This window comes from Bos javanicus, chromosome 18, assembly GCF_032452875.1.
Source record: "Bos javanicus breed banteng chromosome 18, ARS-OSU_banteng_1.0, whole genome shotgun sequence".
Taxonomy (NCBI): Eukaryota; Metazoa; Chordata; class Mammalia; order Artiodactyla; family Bovidae; genus Bos; species Bos javanicus.
Genome location: NC_083885.1, coordinates 61296837 through 61307252, shown reverse-complemented (window position 1 = coordinate 61307252; position 10416 = coordinate 61296837). Strand labels below are relative to the sequence as shown.

At 44.8% G+C, this 10416-nt stretch overlaps 1 protein-coding gene across 2 annotated transcripts in view; it reads right to left on the bottom strand.

Moving 5' to 3' along the window:
• Positions 1 to 7173: 7173 nt before the first annotated feature.
• The window catches only part of LOC133231013 (cationic amino acid transporter 3-like), a 128344-nt gene continuing 125101 nt past the window's right edge, over positions 7174 to 10416 (bottom strand). Inside the window, exons 12-14 of one of the 2 annotated variants that reach the window (XR_009731014.1) lie at positions 8282 to 8390; positions 7833 to 8119; positions 7174 to 7423 (exon numbers count right to left, since the gene is read on the bottom strand). Coding sequence is in view for 1 of the 2 variants with exons in the window: in XM_061389172.1 (XP_061245156.1) it covers positions 8022 to 8119; positions 8282 to 8390 (207 nt within the window). In the remaining variant the exon portion in view is untranslated. Of the gene's footprint in view, positions 8120 to 8281; positions 8391 to 10416 lie in introns of both variants that reach the window. The other variant, XM_061389172.1, reaches the window with a different exon arrangement.

Here is a 10416-nt window from a genome sequence, read left to right as displayed (position 1 = left end):
TCCATAGGCAGAAGAGGAAGTGTCCATGGGGTCATAAAGAGTTGGACAATACTGAGAGACAGGATGGGAAAGACTAGAGAACACTTCAAGAAAATTAGAGATACCAAGGAAATATTTCATGCAAAGATGGGCACAATAAAGGATAGAAATGGTATGGACCTAACAGAAGCAGAAGATATTGAGAAGAGGTGGCAAGAATACACAGAAGAACTGTACAAAAAAGATCTTCATGACCAAGATAATCACGATGGTGTGATCACTCACCTAGAGCCAGACATCCTGGAATGTGAAGTCAAGTGGGCCTTAGAAAGCATCACTGAAAACAAAGCTAGTGGAGGTGATGGAATTACAGTTGAGCTATTTCAAATCCTGAAAGATGATGCTGTGAAAGTGCTGCACTCAATATGCCAGCAAATTTAGAAAACTCAGCAGTGGCCACAGGACTGGAAAATGTCAGTTTTCATTCCAATCCCAAAGAAAGGCAATGCCAAAGAATGCTCAAATTACCACACAATTGCACTCATCTCACACGTTAGTAAAGTAATGCTCAAAATTCTCCAAGCCAGGCTTCAGCAATGAACTTCCAGATGTTCAAGCTGATTTTAGAAAAGGCAGAGGAGCCAGAGATCAAATTGCCAACATCCACTGGATCATCAAAAAGCAAGAGAGTTCTGGAAAAATATCTACTTCTGCTTTATTGACTATGCAAAAGCCTTTGTCTGTGTGGATCACAATAAACTGTGGAAAATTCTGAAACACCTGGGAATACCAGACCACCTGACCTGCCTCTTGAGAAATCTGTATGCAGGTCAGGAAGCAACAGTTATAACTGGACATAGAACAACAGACTGGTTCCAAATAGGAAAAGGAGTTCGTCAAGGCTGTATACTGTCACCCTGCTTATTTAACTTCTATGCAGAGTACATCATGAGAAATGCTGGGCTGGAAGCAGCACAAGCTGGAATCAAGATTGCCGGGAGAAACCCAATAACCTCAGATATGCAGATGATACCACTTTTATGGCAGAAAGTGAAGAGGAACTAAAAAGCCTCTTGATGAAAGTGAAAGAGGAGAGTGAAAAAGTTGGCTTAAAGCTCAACATTCAGAAAACGAAGATCATGACATCTGGTCCCATCACTTCATGGGAAATAGATGGGGAAACAGTGGAAACACTGTCAGACTTTATTTTGGGGGGGCTTCAAAATCACTGCAGATAGTGATTACAGCCATGAAATTAAAAGATGCTTACTCCTTGGAAGGAAAGTTATGACCAACCTAGATAACATATTCAAAAGCAGAGACATTACTTTGCCAACAAAGGTCCATCTAGTCTAGGCTATGGTTTTTCCAGTGGTCATGTATGGATGTGAGAGTTGGACAGTGAAGAAAGCTGAGTGCCGAAGAATTGATGCTCTTGAACTGTGGTGTTGGAGAAGACTCTTGAGAGTCCCTTGGACTGCAAGGAGATCCAACCAGTCTATCCTGAAGGAGATCAGCCCTGGGATTTCTTTGGAAGGAATGATGCTAAAGCTGAAACTCCAGTACTTTGGCCACCTCATGCGAAGAGTTGACTCATTGGAAAAGACTCTGATGCTGGGAGGGATTAGGGACAGGAGGAGAAGGGGATGACAGAGGATGAGATGGCTGGATGGCATCACCGACTCGATGGACATGAGTTTGAGTGAACTCCGGGAGATGGTGATGGACAGGGAAGCCTGGCGTGCTGCAATTCATGGGGTCACAAAGAGTTGGACATGACTGAGGGACTGAACTGAACTGAACTGATCGACTAACACTTTCACTTTCACGCCATAAAACAGGGAACTTTATTATCATCATTATTCCCTCCCTTCTTTGATATGCTTGAAGTGATCCTTTAGGAGCCTGATGATCAGAGCTCAGACTCCACACGTATCTTCAACAAGGATCCTGAAACTTGTTATCTTCCTGTTTCATCAGTCACAGAGTGACATGGAATAGGAACTCGGCTTTGCTGCCGAAGGAGATGGAATTTGTAGGAGGGACAGATTGTGGCCCAGCTCAGTCAAAGCATCAAACCAGAGTGGCGTCCCAACTGGAGGGAGGGACTAACCTTCATTCTGAATCAGAAATGACAGGACTCTGTTTCCTGCTCCTTTGGGGCGTGAAGTGTCCCCTCACTACACTGGTCTGCAGGGCTAGGATGACCCAGTAACCACAAGTTACTGCCATGGGATTTCTGCCTGTGATACTCCAAAGTCCAAGTTTAGCATTTTGGTTAAGAATAAACATTCAAAGAGCCAGGAAAGTGTGGTTGGAATCTTGATACCACCTGTGCCTTTGAACAATTCATTTACTTCTCTGGTCCTCTGTTTCCCTCTCGTTTAAATTGGCTGATGAACCATGGTGTACAGTTAGTAGGAATGTAAAATGGTGCAGCTGCTATGGTGGTTCCTCCAAAAACTAAAAATGCATTTACTATGTGATCCAGCAATTTCTCCTGTGGGTGTACAGCCAAGAGAACTGAAAATAGGATCTCAAAGAAATATTTGTACACCCATACTCATAGCAGCATTATTGGAAGTTGGAATCAGCCCAGGGTACATATAGGAAGAAACAATATACACAAAGTTGTCTATAAATATCGGGATATTATTCAGCACAAAAAAGGCAGGAAATTCTGGGCCATGCTACAATGTGGAAGGACCATTGGGACATTATGATAAGTGATTTCACAGTCACAGAATGACAAATATGTCTATTTCTTCCTGTGTGAAGTTCCTAAAGTAGTCAAATTTAGAGGTAGAAAGGAAAAAATAGTTGTTTCTCCAGGGCTGGGGTGAAGGGAAAAACAGAGTTATTGCTAAATGGGGACACAGTTTCGAGTTTACAAGATGAAAAGAGTGCTTGCGATTGGGCACAGCAATTTAAATATATTCAACATTGCTTAACTGTACACTTAAAATGGTTAAGATGGTAAATTTTATGTTATGTGTGTTTTACCACCACTTTCCTAAACTGCTGCCCATGGTAAATAATAAAGCCGGCTTCTCAGTGTTGCTGTTAGTAGCAAACCTCAACATGATATAATATAAATTACTGAACAGTCGCCCCTCAGGAATACCCACATCCGTGGGTGCTCGAGTTCCTCCTAGTCACCCCTACATCTGCAGACACGAAGAGCAGACAGTACAGTGAGGAGTGAAGTCAGTGGTGCACATGTCACATTCACTGTGCGAGCATAATTACTGTTTGTACATGAGTCAAAGTAGTCTTATATGTAAGGACACTGATCCAGTTACTCCCCATCCCCGGCACACACATACACTTCTCTTTTCACCTGCATCAGTAGGTCCCAGCTCCTGCTTTCATCTGGAAAATCGGTCTGATACCCCACCCCCACCCCGTACTCTGGGGTTGCAGAGGTCTCTGTGGGATGATGTGAACTCAGCGCTCAGTCTCCCACAGAAGACGATGACCCAAGACTTACTGGATCCTTGGAGCAGTGCCTGGAGCACTGGGTCAGTCAGGGAGGCTGAGGGTAAGCTGTGCAGGGCTGGAGCTAAGACATCTCCAAGAACCAAAGTGGGGAGTCATGAGCACAGAAGATAGTCCTCACCCCTGGGTTGTTGGGGTGGAGATGGGGTTGGGCGGGTGTGGAGCAACTGCAGTGTTGTTATCAGCCCTTGACCCTTATGTGGTTACCCTTGGGGGAGATTCTGAGAGGGCTTTTTTTTTTTTTATTATTGTGGTAAAACACACATAACTTAAAGTTGACCATTTTAACCATCATTAAGTCTCCATATCAGTAGTAGTAAGTGCATACACACTTTGTACAACCAAAGCCCAGGACTTTTTTCACCTTGCAGAACTTCAGCTCTGTACCCATTCATCAGCAACTCCCTCTTTCTCCTGCACCAGTTCAGTTCAGTTTGCTCAGGTGTGTCCAATTCTTTGTGACCCTGTGGACTGCAACCCACCAGGCTTCCCTGTCCATCACCAACTCCTGGAGCTTGCTCAAACTCATGTCCACTGAACTGGGGATGCCAACCAACCATCTCCTCCTCTGTCATCCCCTCCTCCTCCTGCCTTCACGCTTTCCCAGAATCACAGTCTTTTCCAATGAGTCATTTCTTTGCATCAGGTGGCCAAAGTATTGGAACTTCAGCTTCAGCATCAGTCCTTGCAATGAATATTCAGGACTGATTTCCTTTAGGATGGACTGGTTGGACCTCCTTGCAGTCCAAGGGACTCTCAAGAGTCTTCTCCAACACCACAGTTCAAAAGCATCAATTCTTTGGCACTCAGCTTTTTTATGGTCCAGCTCTCACACACACACATGACTACTGGAAAAACCATAGATTTGACTAGATGGACCTTTGTCAGTAAAATAATGTCTCTGCTTCATAATATGCTGTCTAGGTTGGTCATACAGGTTCATCCAAGGAGCAAGCGTCTTTTACTTTCCTGGCTGCCGTAACCATCTGCAGTGATTTTGGAGACCAAGAAAATAAACTCTTTCACTGTTTCCATTGTTTCCACATCTGTTTGCCAGGAAGTGATGGGGTTGGATGCCAGGATCTTCCTTTTTTTTTTCTTCCTTTTTTGAATGCTGAGTTTGAAGCCAGGTTTTTCACTCTCCTCTTTCACCTTCATCAAGAGGCTCCTTATTCCTTTTCACTTTCTGCCATAAGGGTAGTCTCATCTGCATATCTGAGGTTATTGATATTTCTCCCAGCAATCTTGATTCCAGCTTGTGCTTCATCCAGCTCTGCATTTCACATGATGTACTCTGCATATAAGTTAAATAAGCAGGGTGATAATATACAGCCTTGATATACTTCTTTCCTAAATTGGAATTGTCTGTTTATCCATGTATGATTCTAACTGTTGCTTCTTGACCTGCATACAGATTTCTCAAGAGGCAAGTCAGTTGGCCTGGTATTCCCATCTCTTTAAGAATTTTCCACAGTTTGTAGTGATTCACATAGTCAAAGACTTTAGGTAGTCAATGAAACAGTAGTAAATGTTTTCTGGAATTTTCTTGCTTTTTCTATGATCCAATGAATGTTGGCAATTTGATCTCTGGTTCCCCTGCCTTTTCTAAATCAAACTTGAACATCTGGAAGTTCTTGTTTCACACACTGTTGAAGCCTAGCTTGGAGAATTTTGAGCATTACTTTGCTAGTATGTGAAATCAGTGCAATGGTGCAGTAGTTTGAACATTCTTTGCCTGTGCCTTTCTTTGGGATTGCAATGAAAACTGATCTTTTCCAGTCCTGTGGCCACTGCTGAGTTTTCCAAATTTGCTGGCATATTAAGTGCAGCACGTTCACAACTGCGATCAAAACTATCCTCAAGAAAAAGAAATGCAAAAAGGCAAAATGGTTGTCTGAGAAGGCCTTACCAATAGCTGAGAAACCAAGAGAAAGGCAAAGGAGAAGAGGAAAGATATATCCATCTGAATGCAGAGTTCCAAAGAATAGCAAGGAGAAATAGGAAAGCCTACCTAAGTGTTCAACGCAAAGAAATAGAGGAAAACAATAGAATGGGAAAGATCAGAGATCTCGTCTAGAAAATTAGAGATACCAAGGGAATATTTCATGCAAAGATGGACACAATAAAGGACAGAAATGGTATGGACCTAACAGAAGCAGAAGATATTAAGAGGAGGTGACAAGAATACACAGAAGAACTATACAAAAAAGATCTTCATGACCCAGATAACCACGATGGTGTGATCACTCACCTAGAGCCAGACATCCTGGAGTGTGAAGTGAAGTGGGCCTTAGGAAGCAGCACTACGAACAAGGCTAGTGGAGATGATGGAATTCCAGCTGAGCTTTTCTCCTCCACCAGTTCCTGGAAATTACCCTTCTCCTCTCTGTCTTGATGAATGTGACCACTCCAGATACTCCATTTAAGTGGAATCACAGAATATTTGTCCTTTCCTGTCAGGTTTATTTCACTTAGAAGAATGAGTTCCTGAGGTTCCTTCATGTTGTAGTATGTGTCAGAATCCCCTTCCTTTTTAATGATAAATAATACTCGATTATTTGTGCTTGCCACATCGGTTCATCAATTTCTCAGTCAGTGGGCACTTGGATTGCTCTCATGCTTTAGTTATTGTGAATAACACTGCTGTGAACATGGGTGTGCAAATATCTCTTTCAGGCATGCTTTAAATTCTTCTGGGTATATCTTCAGAGGTAGAATTGCTGGATCATGGGGTTCTAAGATTTTTATCTGCTGGTGATGGAGAAAATGTTCACATATTGAGGGGAGGTCAATTTGGCTTATATATGGTTCAGCCTGAACTGTGTGTGAACCAAGGCTGCATTGTCCAACCCTCACAGCTCATCTAATTTAACCCTTGGGGTAAAGAACATCTGTTTTGAAGATAAGGATGAGTAACTCCCTTCTCATGGGCTTCCCAGGTGGCTCAGTGGTAAAGAATCCGCCTGCCAAGCAGAAGACACCAGTTTGATCCCTGGGTCGGGAAGATCCCCTGGAGGAGGATATGGCAACCCACTCCAGTATTCTTACCTGGAGAATCCCATGGACAGGGGAGCCTGGCAGGCTACAGTCCATGGGATCGCAAAGGGTGAGACTTGATTTTGTAAACACACACACCACTAAGACAGGCTTACTGATTGATTCTGACAGAATTGAGAGAATCTTGGCTTTTTCAATTCTAAGAATAAAGAAATCTCTCAGGGGGTTTCCAACTAAGTGGACATGAGTTTGAACAAACTCCAGGAGATAGTGAAGGACAGGGAAGCCTGATGTGCCACAGTCCATGAGGTCACAAAGAGTCTGACATGACTTGGCAATTGAACAACAGCAACACGATTCTACAGAAATTCGGTACCTAGTTTTCTCTACATTGTCCAATCTCTCTGTGCCTTAATAAAGTCCACCCAATCAGACCTATTGAACAAATGACAAAAGCCATAAAGGTATAAATGCTTTAAAATATGCAATAGCCCAGGGTCCAACATTAGGCTATCCTAACTATAAATTACCATTTTCACTCTTTGCTCTTGAAGATAGAAGATTCCCCCTGAGCATATTAACTCAGAGACATGGTGACCCATATGGACCCATTGGCTATTCTGCACCCGGAGTTAGATTTGTAACCAAATACAGGTTCAGCCACTTGTTGCTCAACTTACAATAAATCACGGGGCAAGCTTTCATTGAGAAGAAAGATGCTTTATTCCAAAAAGCCAGTGATCTGAGGAAAAGGTGGACTTGCATCCATGAGAGTTCTGCTCAGCCATGACTATCTTTAAAGGGAAACAATCTCAGTTAATCATTAAGAGAGGAAGTCACGGTCATTTTTCCATTGGTGCAAGCCTGCTGACTTCCTCTTTTCTCCAGTACACTGTCTTGCTCGAGTGACCCACCTGCAACCGGAGATTCTCTTGCCTGTGTGGTCCACCTGCATTTTAATAAGGGGAAGCGAGGGGAGGAAGTCAGTCATTCTTAAACAAATTTCTTTTCTTTTTTTTTTTGCTACACCATTGGGCATGCAGGGTTTTGTTCCCCAACCAGGGGTTGAACCCATGCCCTCTGCACTGGGAGCGTGGAGTCTTAGCCACTGGACTGCCAGAGAAGTCTCTGGAGTATAACTCTTCATATAATTCGTCCTCAACTGAGTTTTCTCCAATGGGGCAGTCTCTGTGTTCTTGTTAGAAATAAGTACAAGAAGGTGCTTCTAATGTGCCCATAATAATTTATTTATTCCTCTAGTTGCTGCTTACATTGTGGCACTTCGTGAAAATTCATCTTGCTGCACAGTTATGAAGCATACACTTATAAGTATGTATAGTATGCTTTTAAAAGTTTACCGAAAACTACATAATGGTCCAGTCACTTTCTCCACGAGCAACAAATACAGGGCTTTAGATGCCTCCACCTTCACACTCCACTGAGGCTCACAGTGTCCCTTGCACCAGCAGATCCTCCAGGGCATGGAGGGATTCCACGCAGCATCTACCTCCTGTGGTTAAGATGACTCAGCACCAGGGATGTTTTTGTCAAGAGTCCGGGAGGTGGAGGCTGGTGGCTGGTGGCTGTTGATGATTGTTCCCTGACAGGCTGTGTCGGATCCCATATCCAAAGTATATGAGAAATCCTAGTAGGGAAATGAGACGATAAGAAGGAAATGTAGGTGCTCACCTCATTTACAAATGCCTAGTAGACCTTCTATGGGTTCTGATACAGTGTGGGGAGAAATCGTAGGAAGACGTTGGGTTCAGTCATTCAAGAAACCTCTTTATTCCAGAAAGCAACTTACCAATGGCATTCCAGATGCCAAACAGGGCCCAGGCCCCAGAGGTCATCTGCATCATCAGGTAAACATTCACGAAGATGCTGACCAGTGGGAGGAGAGGCAGAGCAGGGACCTGTGGGCAGAGTCAGTTCATCACTGAACACAGCCCAGATGTCTGAAATGGAGACCCTACCCCACGTGGGTGGGAGACTCCTGTCCTCCTCAGGCTGTGCATTCAGTTCCTACTGAGATTATGTATGCAAAGCCCTGAGTGTGAATCAGGGAAAAGTCCATTGGTTTCAGTAACTCCCCTCATTCCCTGTCTAGGAAAGGATATTTTGCCATCAAAGGACACAGACTTCATTCACTCAAGGTGGACACTTTGGACACATAAGCTCACTTACCCTGAATGGAAGAGGAGAGGGGTCCTGGGGCTGCCTCCAGATGATGATCATGACCCCAGTGGTGAGCAGCAGGAGCAGCACAGCCACTGTTGTGAGCACGGGGTCTCCAGAGAACACCTGGCTGGGCCACTGGGCCAGGATCAGGCTCGGGATGGTCAGCAGAAGAACTGCAAAGATCAAGGAGGAGAAGAACAGGCTGGACCCAGAAAACAAAGATGTGGGGACCTCGGGTCACATCCCTCCCTGAAACCACCAGTATCAGGAAGGCCATCGTATCTTCAAGACTCCTCCACTGACAAAATACACACACTCACTCCATCCTGTCAATTTCAAAATATGACCAAAGAGACTTCCCAGTGCTCACCAAGCAGGAAGGCACATCCATAGACAATCTGGGCAGATTTCTGGGTGGGGGTGGTGCTGATAGGCAACCACAGACTCTTTAGAGTGTTTGAGCTTCCTGCTTCAGGTTCAGAGTCCAAAGGATTTTCCATGACTAGAGGCTTCATCTGAATTTTGTCTTCTATTTTCTCATTCTTGCTAAAATTCCAGTCTGGCTGGTACCTGAATTCGAGATATTATAGGAATATTAACAGCAGTCCCTACTCATTCAAAAACAGGCATCCTAATGCACCACTTTCCTGCTTTAAGCAGAGCAGCAATTTAGAAGGCCGAAGGAGGTGGCCTGTCAGGGCTGGCGGGGTGAGGCCAAGATGGCAGAGGAATAGGATGGGGAGACCACTTTCTCTGCCACAAATTCATTGAAAGAACATTTGAACACTGAGCAAACTCCACAAAACAAATTCTGAATGCTGGCAGAGGACATCAGCCACCCAGAAAAGCAGCTCTTTGTCTTCAAGGGGAGGTAGGACCAAATATAAAAGATAAAAAGAGAGACAAATAGTTAGGGACAGAGATCCGTCCCAGGAAGGGATTCTTAAAAGAGAAGTTTCCAAACACCAGGAAACCCTCTCACCGGTGGGTCTTTGGGGGAGTTTTGGAATCTCAGAGGGCAACAAAACCTGGAGGAAAAATAAATAAAACCCACATGTTACGTCCCTAATGGGAACTCCCAGCAAAGAAGTACCCCAGATGCTTTCCTCTGCCACCAGCGAGGGGGGCGGTGAATGGGGAGGAGCGGGCTGCATTGTTTAGGGTAAGGACCAGGCCTGAATGCCTTGAGGGCAATCTGAGGGAGCTAACGTGAGATAGTAACCTAAACTGTGGGATAGCCAGAGAGACAGAGGGAAAAGAGAGAGAGAAAGAGAACTATCCCGCGAAAAGCCGGAACCTAAGGCACTGCCGGCCTGAGCACAGAATAAAGGACTGAGCAAATACCAGAGGATAGCTAGCTGGCTGTGGACCCGGCCATCCCCAGCTGGAGGCAGGTGGGGGGCAGCCAGAGCCGGAAAGGGGCAATCTCGGCCCCAGAGAGAGTATCCCCTACCAAACTGCGAAAAGGCTTCCAGTTTCTAACCAAGACTTCCTGAGATTCTTGGAGGTTAACATCCACCGGGAGGGTCGCAGCCAGAGATCAGCTCCCCAGAAAAGACATACCACACACCAGAGACTAGCGTGCCCCAGAAACCGAGAGGCTAGGACCTGGGAGGTGATAAGATGCACCATACCTTAGGAGAGTGTGCTCGCCAAGCACTTGGTCACCTGAGCTGCTCGGATCACAGAAGGGCACAAAACGTGGGCCCAACCGAGTCTGCCTTTGCAGAGTACACGAGAACCTGAACCTGAGCAGCTTAG